Raw genomic sequence first — 17,500 nt, 5'->3', positions numbered from 1 at the left:
CATTAGCCTCCATTTCATGCTAGATCCAGTCCAGCCGTGAGAATTCGAAAATGGTCTATTGAATTAGAGAGCAGATCATCTCGGAGGGAAGGGGGAGGGGGGGAGGTAGGTGCGGAGGTGAGGGGAGTGCAAATCTTTAGCTTTGGATTTCATGCAGTGTCTGGGTGTATCCTAAAATGGTACGAAAATATTTTTTTCGGATTCTTTGCTGAATTGAATAGATAAGTGACGGAAACTTACAGGGATTGACAACCGCATCCAATTGTGGAGGGTCTCATTGCTTTCTCAACCAACTGCCTTGCTGTATTGACTTCGCAATTGCTCCTTCAATTCGGGACGGCCAAAACTTGGGATTTTTCCTTAAAGACGCTCACTTTACTCTCGTTTAAAAAGCAGTATAGCTATCGTGACCGCGATGACAAAACAATCTTTTTAATCTGCATTTTCTTAATATGCTTTCTTGAGATAAAAATAATATTGTGCACTTGTCATTTGTCTCACGATGCATGTAGTCACTCGAAATGCAGCGATGTACAATTTGCCGTTTGTTTGTCGCGTTCAAAGACGATTAAAAAAAATAATCGTGTTTCTGACAAGAGAATGGAAAAGTCGTTTGCCTTTTCTAACAACACAAATCTCATTGGACAGACAACTTTTGATACGTACGTGGAATTTTCTGTCATTCCTAGCTTTGAATCAACTTTTATAACAGGTCCCGAGATAGGTAAGAGACCTGCCCCAGTCCCAAAGCAACCTCCAGACTTCTAAAGAAAAAAAAATGTAACAATTGCTTCAGGGAAACTTCAGGAAGTACAACGGTGGCAGAGGGTAGCGTGCGTGGAAGGTTTTTAGTGAAAGGAACGAACGCAAGGCACATGCATCCATTTCCAGCTAGCATATTGTGAGTACGCCGCGTACCCGACAAGCGAAGAGCTGTCGGTAAAGAAACCAAGGACATTATTGTACATGTGCAGAAGAAACACAAACGAAGACAAAAAACAGTTACGTTTGAAAAGGCTCATCAAAATGGCCGCCCTTTGCTTGTTTGGTAAACGATTTCCTGTGACAAGAGAACCATCACAAATTACCTCACCGCTGTACTCCTTTGGAACCAAAACAAACGGCATAGCGGATAGATTTCCAGTTGTGTTAATTTCAGGATCTGAACTATTTCGACAAAACCAATAGTATTCTGGATTGGCTTCTGTTATGTTTGCATAATCTTCGTCAACAGAAGATGTAGCATTCAAGGTTATCTGCAAATAAAAGCAAAACACAGTTTCCTTAAACAAACAGTTAATACTGATTGTTTGAAGTCCCTATGGCGTTTATTAGGGACCTTTAGATCGGAGTACGAGGACAAGTACGAGTTTTCCGTACCTAACATGCGCATAAGGTTTGGAGGCCGACATTTGTCGAAGTGCGCGTGCCCAGAACGGAAAACGTGCTCGTCCTCCGATCTAAAGATCTCCATATTTCCCCATTCTTTAACTTTTCTTTTAAACATTTCTAGTGTCTGGAGTGCAGTTCTTCAAAAAATTTCCCTCATAGTGTATCCACTCGTTTTAGCGGGTCTTTGATTTTTGGCCGAGCCAGTTTTGGATACCAAATGAAATGGCCCTCACGATAAGGCTACGCGCTTCTGGTATGCACCCTCGGCCCTCGCCACCAAACACCTCAAAATTGTAATCATTGATACAGTTCATACTAAAAACTCCAAGTCGTCACTGAGCTTACGGTTTTGCCAAACTTGTATCGTTTGCGTGGTCCTCCATCTATAACAGGGAGCAAGGAATCTTGGGATATCGATGCCACAATATGAATGTACCCTTCCGCTGACCCAGAGATTCCAACAACATCATTCATTTTGATCGTAAAGACAAGTTTGTAGAATCCGAAGTCCAGAGACGTTGCGTCGATTTTGATATAAGGCTGGTCGCCTGTTTGCACCTTTTTCTCTGGAGTCAGCTGCTGAAAGTTCTTTGGATCTTCCGATATTTTAAATATATCCCAAATAAATGATGTTGATTTTGAAGCCTCACAATCAATATCGTTCTTGGTTTGGATTAAAACAGTCTCGGAGCGGTTTACTTTTCTTGCTGTGCTCACGTTCGCACCAACATCTAATTAAAATAAAGAAACAAATCTTTAAATTGGTTCAAACTCAGAAAAAGACTAAAACGGAAGATAAGACTGAATTTCACGCACTTTCCATTTTTTCAAACATATTCTTACATTTATCACAAGAGCACGAAAGGCGGCTCGCAGTGGGTGCTCGTGCAGATATATGAATGGATGGACAAAGGGCCGGGCAGTTTTCAACTTTAAAGGGAGACGAAGGCACTCGTCAACTGATAAGTGAGTCCACTTGAATTCTTAATAAAAACTTAGGTCTGAGGGAAATAGGTAACAATTTAGTTCATTAAACCCAGAAAGAAACAGATGAATTTATGTATATCAAATAACCTTGCGAGTCATTGAGCAGAGGCGAGTACAGATTTGCTCTAAGAGCGGAGTATTTGGGGGAACTATTCAAACGAGTTTTAAAAGCCCCTCTCCTTTTTGACTTCGTCGCAATTTGGCTGCAAATGAGGAAAAGTTTGTTTAAATGATCTGTTAGGGTAGAGTAAAAGACAGCGACATTTTTCGGAGGTGATCTCGGCGATCGAACGTGAACAGGATGCCAAAAAAAAAGAAGCTTCAATGTGCTCACCAAGAATAGAGACGTTAGGATAAAAACACGATCGCTCAGTCGTCACAGATTTAAAAACAAGTGACTTTCGTGACACAGTATTCCAGGCGTTGACAGTTACGTTAAATTCTCCAACTGTTGTGTAGTTGTGGGATATGCTTTGGTTGATCCTCGCATCAAAAGTCTTAGTTTCGGATGACCCATCGTTGCATTTAGGAGCTCCGGAGATATACCGACGGCCATCCCCCGTGTCTATTTTCACGCAAGTTTTGGAGTCATACCTGGAAATACATCAACAACGACAACAAACAGCTTTCTTGCATGACTGTAACTTCGTCTAACAGAGTCTCAAACGCAATCACAATGCTTCGAATCGAGCGATGTGATTGGTTTATTTTTACGCTTCTGCTTCCGACTCCGACAATGCAGTTTTCACTGGATCATAAGCGACGGAGTCATAAGCGGAATCCTTGTTCTGATTACGTCTCCGACTCCGACTCCGTCGCTAGTGAAAACCAGCCTCAGACAATTGAATTATAGATAACTAATACATATACCACAGTAGTGCAATCTAGCTAAAATAAATTAAAAATTGAGGAGGAATTTGTCATAATAAAATTTCATCTTCACTTGATTTACGATAATAGGACAAATTCTCTTACCTGGAGAAGCTTAACCGAAAAATCGTATCTTCTGTCACCTTCACTGGGCTGTTGTCTGTTACCGCTAGACCGCTGACACTTCTTTCTACTTTGATAAGAAACACCCCTTTCACTGCGCTTACCAGGTTGAACACTGTCACGTTGTTCCAATACTCCCCTTTGCTTTCGTTGAACTGGTGTGTGCAGGTAGCGAGAGTTGTGTTTTGCTCAGATCCATCACCAAACCTCCACCAGTATGTCAGGTTAGTTCCTTTGTCGGGCGTGGCTGTGAAATTGACTGGGTACTCAATTGGGAAAGAGTGGTTATTTTCACCAAATCCAGGAATGCCAGATCCCCAATCACTTGTAGTTGTCCAAGTCCTGCACGATACGCTCGTAACGTCCTCTTGGACAACTAGCACAAGGGAGTGATTTGATTCGGAAACAAGATTTTTAGCGTGCAGAAAAAGAACGAACACTCCCGGTTTGTTAATAGTGATGTTAAAACTATCTCCGATGTCAGTTTTCAATGAAGAGCGCTTAATTGGTGTTCCTGGCACGTCCAATTGAAAGGTCACATTAGTTCCATTGATCATTGTCCAATTGACCGGAAAATGATGTCCAGAAATCTTATGTGATAACTTGTTTAGTTCAAGTCCCTCTATTGGTTTTTGTACAATTGAATAGAGTGTTACGTTTTTTGTACTCAATCTGTTTGAGCACTGAACACTAACTTGATATCTTCCAATTTTGGAATAGTTATGATGGAACGCGTACTCTAAATTCATGAATGGCGTCTTGTCGGTTGTCACACCATCTACGAAGTACGTGTTGTTTAAGCATTTCGTCGTGAAGTGCTCAAAATTGCCATCCCCAAAGGCGAAGGTACATTTAAAATCCGAACCTTCGGCAAGGGTCATGTTGAACTTAACAGGGTCACTGATGTTGGTCGGTGATGCCTTGACTGCTAGCTTATCAATAGCAATCACAGGTTTACAGACTGTGACGTTAGTGATTCTGCTGACTCTGCTTATGTCGTTTAAGACAGTGATGTTCAAAGAGAAATCACCATGTGTGATGTAAGAGTGGTTGACTCTGCTATCAGTTGATGTCACATTCTTTCCATCGCCAAAGTGGACGTAATACCTCAGTTCTGAACCGTTGACCTTCATCAGTACACTGAATGTGTCATTCACCTCCAGACATTCCATGGTGTACGTTTTCTAGCGAGTGATGACACAGAAACATTTTCATTTTTAAATACTATTATGAATTTTGGGATAGATTTTGCAACGGGTGCTGAATGCATTCAGGCGCGAGAGAAGAGCGCGTGTAAGACCGAACCTCCACGCGTGTTTGTTCCTGCCAGGGAGTAGTTATCAGCCATCTGCTATAAAAAATGAAGATACATTCTCTTAAACTTGGGTCTTTCTGGTTTAAAACTGCATCTGAATTTTAATTATTTTCTTAAAACTACTGAGTCCTGCGAAGAAACAGCATCACTAGACCTACGATTGCGATTTTCAACTTGAGTTTTTAGGCATGCAATGCAAGTATCAAGTCTTTCGAAAATTCATGGCAGATAATCAGGAGCCCATCCGCTATTTTGTTTGGATCGCTTATGACGCGGACGCTTCCGTAATTTTCGCGGGGAAGGCTTTCCAAAAATAAACCTACTTGTAAAAATCACCGTTGCATAATTTTATGATGAGTTGCATGCTCCTAGTGATGGGCTTCTGGTTCAACAAATTTCAGGGTGGGGAGTGGTGGTGGTGGAGGAAGAGGGAAGGAGGTTTGAATTCTTTCCCACCCTGATACGGGTGGGTATTTTGCTCACCTGAATTGTGAGATTTCCTACTAGATCCTGTACCACTGCTAGGCTGCTGGCAGTTTCAGTATTCAATGCATTCCAAGCCTTGACGGTGAAATTGTACCTCCCCGCGAAGCTGTAGTTGTGCCGTAGTGAAATAACGAAACTATTCGATATATCATCTACGTTGGTAATCGTCAAAGGTTGGGAACCATCACCGAAGTTCAAGGAAAGATTGAATCGGCTTCCGTTTTTAATTTCAACGGATATGTGAGTCGTGGCGCCTGTCTGCACAGTTGTTATGTTGTCGAATATAGTCAAACCACCAATTGCCGTCAAAACTGCGACTTTGAAGCTTTTATTCTTCTCAGAGACGGCGTTCTTTACACTCAGGAGAATGCAATAATCACCATTGGTAGAATACGCGTAGGTTATAGTGCGGTTAGTCGTGTTTTGGATTTGAGAATTGTCACCGAAATCCCACTGATACCTGAGAAAAACAAGGCAAGAAAAACACATGGAATGACTTGTCATTGCCGACAAGAGAAAATGAGGGGACAGAGAGGGAGGCTCTCGGTCCAGCCCTTGGGATATGTCATGTCCACGAAAGTTATTTTTAGACGAGCGGAAGTCTTCCGAGACGTCCGCATGCAGGCCAACCTCGGTCCGATGTTTGAAAGAAAATAAATATTCATCAGCCTTCCACGTGCGCCGTCATTTTCTCTTTTCACTAAGAACCTGAGAGCGAGGCAAGACTGCATGCGGACGTCTCGGAAGACAGACGTCCGCTAGAACAAAGACTTCCGCTCGTCTAAAAATAACTTTCGTGGACATTACATATCCCGGCCAACGCCCTGAGCCTCCCTCTCTGTCCCCTCATTTTCTCTTGTTGCCGATTAAAGCCATGTGTGGTGTCGGAGACAAGCCTTGCAATCTCACGGGGCTTCACAATCTACTTGTACCTTTCTCTGGTTTGTTTCCTTGAAATAGGTAAATTGACAACAGGATTTTCCCCAGGAGTAATGCTGGCCGGCCCAATCCGAAAAGAACAAGGGAGAAACCTAGGAATCCAATAGGTACACCTGGTAACTCCTACAATGGAAGAAACGGGGCAGATTATCGAGCTCGAATGCGGCATATTTCTCATCATCCCCAGAGCTGCTCAGTCCGGAAACGAAACACTACTTAGTTTTTTTTTCGTTTCCTCAGAAATGAAACGTATCTATTTTGACTTCAGGATAAACTATTTAGTGTAGTGACCAAGAAAAGTAGAGTTTGTAATTGAAAACCTAAACATCTTCGAGATGCTAAAGCAAATTCATGAACATGTGCACCGACTTTGGCAAGATGTAAACGTGACGAACTCAAAAGCAATGGGAAATGGATCACAAACAAAAAGCTTTGGCTGCCTGAATGAACATAAAATGGCTAACTTTATGAAGATAACTCGCATATCAAATATCAATCCACATATGTAAATTAGTTAAGTTCGAACACGATCAATCCACAAAGACAGAAAACTCATAAAAACCTTATCCAGTCAAAAATTAGAAGGAAGAAAAAAAATTTCCATTATATTGCTTGTGTGCAAACAAGCCGTGACACTCCGTGTCAAAAACCATACGCAACTAAATAAATTTCCCACCAGTGTTCAGGATCAAACTCTTTACTGAAGAACCCTTCTTTGAATAATGTAGCAAAAAATTGACAGCAAGCTTTCTTTCGACACTTAGTCAAATTTCCAATTGTTTTTTCCTGAAGACTATCCAGAGTTGAGTACAAATAAATATAATTATTATACATCAGACTCGCTATGAAAAATCTGATTGGTCGAGAGCATTCAATCAATTCACAATAGCTTGTGAACTTGACATGATAAATGTAATATCTGCATTTATCATGTCAAGTTCAACGTCTGCCTGGTTACTAAGCCCCTTGGAGTGTTCTCCTCAGAAACAAAATGGCTGAACGCTTCGCTTCTGTTTCTGAGGATGAATTATGTGAAAAATGTATAATGAAACAATTATTGAATTCAGTTTTCGCATGATATCATGAATTATCAAAACCTCGTGTCTGTGTTATCTGCCTCAGTCTTCGGCTCCGGCAGATAACAGAGACCTCGGTTTTGATAATTCATGATATCATGCTCAACCTCATCCAATAAGTCTTTATTATAACCCACCAATTAATTTATGGGCGATTTTATTGGCTAATTTACGTCCCGAGGTGCAAACTCACAGGACAATTATCCCGCAATAACCACCATTTGGTTGGATATTTGCCCAGCTGCAGCGATCATTTCAGTTGAAAGAAAAAGGCCGGCGTAAAAAGGCAGCAGAAGAGTTTTTATTTTACATGGAAGAAAAACAAACTAGTTTTCTGGATTCTAGTGATAATGACGTTAAAAAACTAGTCGCAAATGCTGTTCCGGAAAGTACAAAAAAGTCAACAAAACATGCTGTCAACGTCTTTGAAGGTGAAGAAAGTTATGAACAGACTTTAGAGACTTAATCCCCCCTCTCTCTGGCAGCAAGTGTGCAAAAGGATGCAAAAAGAAAAAGTGAAAGAACACGGGAAAAGTTAGCCTCCCACGCAAACGTTCTTACGGGTTCGTCACGCAGGAATGATTGCGTGACGAACCCGTAAGAACGTTTGCGTGGGAGGCTAGGGAAAAGTATAAGGCTCAAAAAATTGCACAATGCTAGATTAGCAGAACAAACCATTCAGACCATATAGTTTAAAGAAGGAGAGAGCCCAAATGGGGCTACAACATGTTTTCCATTCCTTGAATTAACCAAACGGCAGCGTAGTTTTATAAGCAGCGTGTGAAATTATAGCACATTAGATCTTTCATTTCATGGGATCGATCAAGGTCATTTATCGGTGTTTTTTCCTATACTTACGTGACTTCACTTCCCCCGTGGGATGACACCACAAACTCCGACGGCTGGTTTTTCTGAACGATGTTCTCGTGAGACACCTCTATGGAAGACTGCACTGGTTCATAAATCTTGACGTATTTCTGTAGCCTTGAAAAGTGTCCATGCCGGTTGTGTACCTCCAAGGTGACGAGGTGGCCTGGATCTACGTTAACTGTCGTAAAGGTATGATTCACTGTGAGGTTTGGGCATTTCTTAATTTCGCCTTCGTCGAAAACCCAAAAAAATCTGTTAAATGAACCATAAGTATATTTTTAGATATGCAAATGATACTATCGCCAAAAAATATCACGATACATGAGAACATTCTTAATTAAAAACGACTAAAAATGCCCAACATACGTGAAATTGCTTTCATCCGATACTCCTGTTAAAGCTGTTCTTGTAATCTTCACTGAACTGTTTACAGCCCCAACTTCAGCGGCGAAATCGAAGTCTATCACTAAAGAAAATTATGAACTACTATTTCATTTGATTGGACGTACTTCTATTCGTTAACGTTAGTCAGAGGATCACGCCCTGGCCAATTGCGTGGAATCGGTAATTTTTAAATTAAATTAAGACGAGTCTGGTCAGCATTCCGACTTTTTTATCTACATCTAAGGAATTAATTGAATCACAAAGCTTTGTCAATTAAATTTTAGGGGACAATTTTTCCACATTAAAAGCAGGGGATTGTTTGATAATTATAATGAACTGTTTGCTCAATATAGGCCATTTTCGAAATATCAATATTCAGCTTGATATTGAGGCAGACAGGATAAAAACAATAGAAACAAGTTGCAATGAATGTGAAAGAGATTCCCATATCTTCATTTTCTTTTGTCTTTGTCCTCTAAACCCCTCTTTCAAGCTGAATTTTAATATATCGAAAGTGGCCTGTTGAAACATGCACTCTGTACAACGAAATCAACTTCAATGCAAAATTCTGCTATCAAATAGATGGTCGTTCTTCATTGGCAGTAAATCTTCATGGCTTTTCACCAAGTCGAATTGCAGATTTAATCATCAAATTATTTACCTGTGATCATTTGCAAACATGCGTTGCCGGAGATACTAATGCCATTCTCAGCCATCACAAACAGGTCATTCTCTCCAACCTCACTGCACTTGAAAGGGGACTTGGTCCAGTTGTGAGTTGTATTTGTACGCCAGTACCAAGAAAGCGGAGAAACTGGGAAAACAGTTACGGTAATACCCTCCAGGTAGTCACCAACTTTACAGAAGGTGCTATTGAGTGATACCGTCTGAAGAAGAAATACAACATGCAAATCTTTCTTAACTGAATGGAATGGAAAAACTCGGGGTGGATTTTCTCCGGAGGTCCCTGCTCTTGTGTCATCAAGACATTATTCGACCGACGTTAGCGAAAGAGTCAAAATGCTTTCGAACCATTAGTTAAACATTTTGCAAATGAAACAAACTTTCCAGGAGCTGAACAATGCTCAAACTAAGAATTCAAAGAAAAATTAAAAATTTCAGTTGCATCTGAGCCCTCATTTCCTTAGAAATGTTAATTAGCAGTAATTTACAGGGAGGCGGGCAAATTTTCATGTAGTATATCAAAAACGAGTGCGGGTGCTTCATCGGGGTATCCAGACACCTTATTCTTAAACGAATGGCTGACTATTATTATTATTATTATTATTATTGTTGTTTCGTTCCATTAATTAACCAATAGCTACGAATGCGATAAAAATGTGTCATTTGGGAGTTATGCAACTTAATTTAGTGTGATATTCAGTTTTCTGTGCGACATGGATGAGGCAAATCAGTCAAGTTTAAGATTTCGGTTGCCCAAAGCTTTCGACGAGGAAATGGAGTGTGTTAGCAATTCTGTTCCGAAATCTACGGTCATAACAAATGGGCGTTACAGATATTTCGAGAATGGCGAGACCAAAGAGCGCACATAATTTGCACCATTCTGAAAGATTGAGGCAAGCGGACTGTTCAAAGGTGAAGGCGTTGGTGAGGATGTGCAAAGCCTGGTTTTCACTATCGACGCAAGCACAAGCTGTATCTGTTACAGTTAAATTTAAATTCAGACCTAGGTCATTTTATTTTAAACTAGGTTGAAATTGATAGTAGGAAACATCAACAAAGACCCATCAATTATTAGCAAGTACGTGTAATAATATATTGGTAAGTAAATTGGTCCTAGAGGAGATGAACTTAATGTAGCTTAATTTCTTCATGAGTATTTTATAAAACCGCAATGGTTGTTAAGTCTAGGCACTGATTTTACATGGTTAGCATTAAGTTTGGGGTTAGGCATACTGTGCATGACAACCGATTTTACTTTTCTTTCTCAGAGAGCTTTTTAGAAGGACATTGTTCATTGATGAATCTCCTTGAGAGGGCAGGGGGCAACAATATTAAATTATCTTCTAAGGAATAAAAGAACTGAAACATACGTGTTGTTGATTTTTAATTTGCTTGGTTATTTGCTCTATCTCTTGCTTACTTTGAATTCGTAATAATCAAAACTTTGAAAAGTCAGGAAAAAGGGTTTCATAATCTATTGATCAGAAGCCATTTTGTAGGCTCTTGTAAGTGTTATTTCTTTTGGATTATCAAATAAAATATTTGTTTTTTTTATAATTTTGCTGAGTCTGTTTGCAGTGATAAATCCAAATTTTGTGATTATTTTGGCACAGTCCCCTTCAAGTTCTACACTTTGAGCAAGTAGTACATTTGAATGAAGGGGCGTTTCCTTTTATTAATTTTCAGCGCCACATAATCCTGAAGTTCGAACTTCTTCTTTTTCTTCTTCCCTTTCTGGTGTATGATAACAGTTACTGCAAAAGGCAGACTGCTGGCTGTCTGCAAATAGCGCTGATACGCAGTATTTAAGGCTAAGAATCCATTTGAAATAATACTGATAAACAGTATTTCAGCCTCAGGACCCATTTTTGAGCGATTATCTTTAATTTTGAGGGTTAGTCTGCAGTCCGCGGACACAGCTCAGACACAGCTCTCCTTCAATGTCTGGCTCATCCACTTTTTCAAATTATTGACCATTCTCCTGCTCTGTATTTGATATAGCTGTGACTTGTCCACTCATTTGTGGCTTTTTGATTTCTCTTCTCAGAGAGATTCCGAAAACCACTTCATACGGCATTTTGGCAATTGTTCTGTGAATGGTTATGTTTTTTTACCAGCGGTTTCTCCAAGATGATGACACCAGTGGTTCGGAGACGAGTTCTTTTCTTTTATTTAACTGCAAAGGTTATCTTTTCTTGCTCTATTTGCCCGTACCACCATCTTTTTGTTACAGTGGGAACGCTGTGTTCGCAGCGAAAATCGGTTTGTTATCATGACTTGCAATGATGCCTTGTTCCTTGTATATTTTGCATAGCGACGTAAATAAACTTCGTACAATATTTGACTATTTGTCCATCAGAATCAAGAGCCCACCTCTTGCAAACAATTTTTGCTTTTGATGCACTGGAGACTCAGAGCGTTTTCATTCTTCTTCAGATAAATGTAGCCACCCCTTAACTTCTTCATAAGGTTTCATAACTTTTTCAAAAAAGATGATTTTAAAAAATCAATGCTTGGCTATATTCTGTATTTGTGGGTGAAACCTACCATGTCAAAAAAATTTATCGTAAATACTTTTGTTCTTGGGCCATCGAAGTTTGATCAAAAATAAGACACAAACAGCAGTGATAAACATATTGAACTTTTTCATTTTGATAATGACTTGACGTTTCGTATGTGCTCTACATACATTTTCAAAAGTAACCGTTGAAATTTAAAACAGCTATTTATATATAACAAATCAGATGAGGGGACTGGAACCTAGATTAAGCAAATACTTAACAGTAAAATATATAATAATAATAATTATAATAATAATAAAAACAGAAAAGATTAATAAAGCATCAGCTTTTCACTTCCGACGTTGACGTTGAAAGCTGGCTCAAGGTCTTGAATAAAGAAGGTCTCTTTTATTTTACAATGATAGTCAGTTTTGCCCTTCGCTAAAATATCAAAATGATCCCACTTGATGTTATGTCCAGTGGCCTTGACGTGGTGAAGTATTGTCATTTTTAGCTAGGGCCTTAAAATGTTCGGTTTTTCTATCGTGAAGCCGCCGTTTAGTTTTACCGATGTAAAAACCATTACAATCCCAACAATTTGCTCTGTAAATAACTCTGGATCGTTGTGAACGATTAATACGGTCCTTGTAAGGAAAGAAAGATTTTATACATCGAGTTCAATATGTTTATCACAGCTGTTTGTGTCTTATTTTTGATCAAAAAAATTTAATTCAATTTAAAACCGCCGGAAATTTAGCTTTTTTCTCAAACCGGAAGTCAGTTCGTTAACGCATGCGCAGTTGATCTGAGAATGAGCGCGAGGAAGGGCGAGGAAAAACTTTCGATGGAAACAACAGTTTGTTCGGTGACTTTTGCTTGTGAGTGGGTTTTCTTGTCAGCTCATGATATGATGACGTCAGTTACCGGAAGTAACATTTCACATCCTTAGCAACGCGCGAAAAATCCGTCTGTGCGCCCTTATCCGTGTGGATGAGCCTCACTTTATGACATTTACGCATGCGCGAAATGGTGGTTGTCGTGAAGGCTTGAAAATAGCTTAAAACTCATTGTTAGAAAAAAACATGTAGGCAATTTCAGTTGTTGATTCGATGGCTTAGCGGTTATTACAGAGGAGAAGTAATCTCGGATATCCAGTGGTGCGAGTGTTCGAATCCTTGGAGATTCATGGAATGTTGTGGACACTCAAGGTAAGTGGCACAGTCCGTTGGTAGTAAGTAAGGTCAGTAAGGTGGAAGGAGAGGGAGAGGCGTTAAGGGGGAAGGAGAGGGAGAGGCGGTAAGGGGGAAGGAGAGGGAGAGGCGAAGAAAAGTGGAGCAAGGACCTATCCCCCCAAAAATCCAGTTCCCATTTTTTAATTACATCCCCCAAAATAGGGAAAACCCCCTTTTTATACAGTTCATAATAACCTAGGTTTAAAATTTTTTGACCCGGGTTGAAAAAATCAACCTAGATTAAAATTAAGTTAACCTGAATTTTAATTCGACTTGAAACATATCAAATCTGGATATAGTTTTTCATTGGGTATCCGAATGCATCCACCTGATGTGGTATACACTCAGCTGTTGATTGGTGGGCTAGAGTCATTAATGAGTTTGAGTTTGAGAAGGTGTGCATTGGTTTTCAAAATTCTGAATTCCAACTAAACACCTCAGGGTGCGTTCGATTGGGAAATCCGGATTTAGATCTTAACATTTGGATCTTCGGATTTCCAATCGAACGCAAGATCTGAAAAAAAATTTTGTCCTGAATCTCACTAAGGCCTGTTTTAAACGTTGCATTTCACATGTGCCGAATCTAATGCAAATGAGAAAAATCTATTGTTTTCGCTCATTCACATTAGATTCGGCACATGTGAAATGCGACGTTTAAAACGGGGCCTAATAGGCCATTTCCGAGTTCATGTCTGCCTCCTCTTCAAAGCGAGTCTAAGTGCGCAGTTTTTCTTATGAAAATTAGTTTTCATTCATATGTAAAGTAGAACTAATTACCATCACAAAAACTTTGCACTTAGACTCGCTTTGAAGAGGAGGCAGATATGAACTCGGAAATGGCCTATTAAAATACTTCCTGACATGGATTCCCAATTTGAGAAATCTGCGACAAGATCCGTTTTCAGATTTTGTGTTCGATTCGAAATATGAGATTTTGTGTTCGATTCGAAATATGAAGATCCAGATTTTAAGATGTAAATCCGGATTTTACAATCGAACGCACCCTCAGTGAAGCCGGAGTATTAGTTAGAACATTAAAGTGATCGCCGTTTACGTTTCTTAACACGGTCGCTGTTACGTCATGTGACAAGGCTTCATATATTTACAGCTAGTAAAATGACGGGAAATGAGTGACTCACCATATTCACTATTGGGTCTCTGACCTCCACAGATTCTGTGGCACTCGTGCATCCAGGTGAAGCACTGCTTGAGTTCACCATAATTTTATAATTTCCTGCACTGGTATAAGCGTGCGACACAACCTTCTGCTGGTTGTTCAAATTCTTCCGCGGAGTGGAGTCTCCAAAATCAACGGTGTAATCAGCCGTGCACGAGTCTGATATAGTTAAGTTGAAGGTTACATTTGATTTGAGGAGGCTGGAGGTAATGTTGAAGAATGCTGAGAGACAAAAGAAAAATAACACTTATGAATACTGCTCATGGATGTTCGACTTTGCGGATTTGTCTTTTTAAGTGTAAATTAAGCAATGTGACCGTGGTCAAGTTCAATTTATTACTGAGTCCCGCACAAAGTAACTAATACACTGATGTAACGCTCGACGCTTTTTATGTGTAGTCCTTGATAACCACAGAAAGTACGTACAAATAACCGTGATGCACTCTTAGTGAGTAACCTCTCCTTGATTCACATTCCTTGCTATCCATACAGTCATTGAAAAGTCCGTGAAAGAATCCAAACAAGTTCATCTCATAAATGAACACAGTCGAGGTTTGACCGACTTGTAAACCGGAATCGAACCTCGCAAATCACATGACATAACGTGACCACTCGAATGGACTGGACCGAGGCCACAGACTTATAAATGTTCCCGCCTTTGTCAAGGTGACGATTGCTTCAGCATGACTGGTGAAGAAATGAAATTGTCACAGAATCTTTTATTGACAAAATTATTATTTCTTTTGACAGTTACTTACAGTGATTTGAGGGCTTCAATTTCAAAACTGAGGACCACGGAACTTAGGGATCAATCTAGGATAATGATTGGCGCCTACTGTGGCTAAATTTAGATAAAACCTAGGTCTCTAACCCACCGAGCCTTGACTGAACAATTCTGTCAGCTTTATTGTTTTCTTAAGCTTAAGGTTAAGCTCACGGCGATGTCAATTTTTGGCACACGAAAATGTTGCCTTAATTATTAAGTCATAGGAATTTCTTCCGAAGGTATCTCTAACCAGAGGCTAAGGTATCGATGTAGGCCATGCATGCATATTTTCGCGTGACTACTGAATACTTGTGTTACTTGTGTAACATAAGAATGGCCTTATCGTTTCGTGTAACATTACTGACTACCGTTGAACAGATTCATTTGCTACGTAGTAATCCAGAAGAAAGTGAAAGTTTCATTGTAACAGTAGCAAATTTTTGTCAAAAAAATAGGTCGTTTAAGAGTTGCATAATATTATGATAGTATGCAATTTACCAGCGCAAATAGTTTCACCCGAATTGAGTCCAAATTGACGTCGAGAGACTCTGTTCATTTTCTAATTAGACGTCTTAGACATCTTAGAGGACTAGACAACATAAACACGGGAAATAAAGTGGACGCATTAACTCGTCAGACGAGTTGTACGTCTCAAGTTAATTGCGTCTAAACGACGCACTTAAAGGGAAAGTACGGTCTAGAAAAAGTTTCTCTAAATTACGAAAACTTTTCCCCAGGAATTCGAAAATAATTGCCGTTTTGTCCAGTTCCCTGTTAAACATGTGACAAGAGCACTTTGAAGTTGCCTCTTTCGTGACTTGGAGAGCGCCATCTTGGATATGACGTGTTATGACGTAGCAATAGTCAACAAACGTGTTTGACCTTACAAAATTCTTCGTTCCGCGATCACTTTCTCAATGTTGTGTGACCTTTCTGCTTCGAGAAATTGAAATGTAAGATGAACTATGGTAAACGGTCTTGTGGTTCAATAGGTAGTAGGCCATGTAGGCCATAAGTGCGACAGAAACTCAAGTCACTAAATACTTATAGATTTTCTAGTCAATCAAACTAGGCGGCAAAAATCAGCCAGAGCAAATGTAAGCAAGACAAAAACCTTGAACATGCGACAAAGAAAAATTCGACAAGTGTACCTTTTTCACTTTCTTCCTTCAGCGACAGCCGTCTTCGATGCTTCAGCAAACGTATTTGTTTGATTTCACATAGGGAAGCGTTTAATTTAGAATAAGCCGACGAAACTTTCAGATGTTGCTCAATACATGTAGCAAGGCTTTTTCACATCAACAATTACCGCTGTTGGGGTGTACGCTTTCGATGGGGATGAAACTGGACACATGTCTAGACTTGAGAACACATATAAAAATAAAAAAACCCCGAAGCTTACACCGGAAAATGAAAATTTAAAGGAAAGTTGGCTGGAGAAAATAAAACGTGGATGGATTCCTCAAACGTGAAAACCTGACTGCTATATTGTCTGTTCGGAACTGTCATTTTACCAAGGAGGACTTCAAGCGGGATCTTCAGGTATATGAATATTGGTCTTGGTGACATTCGCTTCATGCGGAAATCTCAGTCAACTAGTCCAACATATTATATTGGAGCGAGAAAACTGAATCAAGCCATATATAGACTACTGAACTGAAACGATTTACTCTTACCATTTGATGGAAATATATAAATCGATCGTTTGTTTTGAAGTTGTAACAGGGATCTCGTAGAAAGCCACGGTAGACAGATTAACTTGATTTCCAGGCATTTATTTCACAGCAATGAGCGCGGATAGCACTGCAAGCTCTCTTTCGCTTTGTAAAACCCTGTTTAACGACCACGAGGTAAATCTGTTCAGAGGAGGAGCCAATATCAATACAGTTTTAGCCTCTGGATTAAGTCTACAGCGCATTGCTCTCCTCGCCTATACTTTTCTTCTTTACATCAAGTACATTTAGTCATCCGGAGAAATCCTTGACTATAGCTACGTCATAGCCTCGTTTGCATACACAAAAACAAAGATGGCGGATTTCAATTTAAATTTGCCTATTTTTGAAGCGTTATTGTTGGCTATTTAAACACATTTAGTCCAAATGAGTGGTCAAGTATGACAATACAGGTAAAGAACTTTCGATTCAGAGAAACTTTTTCTAGGCCGTACTTTCCCTTTAACAGACGTCTTAGTCGTCTCAGCACAGGGGGCCCACACAATCTGTTTGTGTAGCCGATTGTTATTTTATAGTAAATGTACTGGATTTACCGTTTGCTTCACCCATGGCAATATATCGTTAACTATGTATGTAAATCAATGATAAATAAACGTTGAATTACCTTACCTGTGGTTTATATTCGTCCTTTTACCTCAAAAGAGGTTTTTTGAGCGATTTTGAATGAATTTGAGTTCGCCGTTGACTGTTCCATATATAAGAAGGACTGATTGGACGACGTTAGACAATGTTTGTGGCTGGCACGTATGGATCTTGCTGCGCATTTCGGTCGCTCGAATACTGTGGGATTTTGATTTTCTTCGAGGGCTAGCTCCGGGCTGTTTGGATGGATTTTCGATTGGAAGGTACCAGAAGAATCGTGAATCTTTTGACCTTTATGCTGCGAAGTTTGAAAGCGGAGCGATGCGATTTTGGGGGGAAAAATCGCTCCGGCGCGTGAACCCTTTCAAAACAAGGATTCCTCC

General features: G+C 39.8%; 1 protein-coding gene across 7 annotated transcripts in view; it reads right to left on the bottom strand.

The window, feature by feature from the left end:
* LOC138022458 (polycystin-1-like protein 2) overlaps positions 1–17,500 on the bottom strand; it is a 77,920-nt gene that overhangs the window by 47,107 nt on the left and 13,313 nt on the right. For all 7 annotated transcript variants that reach the window (XM_068869592.1, XM_068869591.1, XM_068869595.1 and 4 more), the window contains 10 exons: positions 13,999–14,258; positions 9,104–9,329; positions 8,425–8,524; positions 8,047–8,310; positions 5,171–5,633; positions 3,355–4,556; positions 2,714–2,973; positions 1,738–2,123; positions 1,089–1,256; positions 667–764 (listed from right to left, as the gene is read on the bottom strand). In XM_068869592.1, the coding sequence (XP_068725693.1) occupies positions 667–764; positions 1,089–1,256; positions 1,738–2,123; positions 2,714–2,973; positions 3,355–4,556; positions 5,171–5,633; positions 8,047–8,310; positions 8,425–8,524; positions 9,104–9,329; positions 13,999–14,258 (3,427 nt within the window). The remainder of the gene's footprint in view (positions 1–666; positions 765–1,088; positions 1,257–1,737; positions 2,124–2,713; positions 2,974–3,354; positions 4,557–5,170; positions 5,634–8,046; positions 8,311–8,424; positions 8,525–9,103; positions 9,330–13,998; positions 14,259–17,500) is intronic.

Source organism: Montipora capricornis, chromosome 10 (genome assembly GCF_036669925.1).
Source record: "Montipora capricornis isolate CH-2021 chromosome 10, ASM3666992v2, whole genome shotgun sequence".
NCBI lineage: Eukaryota > Metazoa > Cnidaria > Anthozoa > Scleractinia > Acroporidae > Montipora > Montipora capricornis.
Note: the sequence above shows the minus strand (reverse complement) of the source record. Positions and strands in the feature narration are given on the sequence as shown.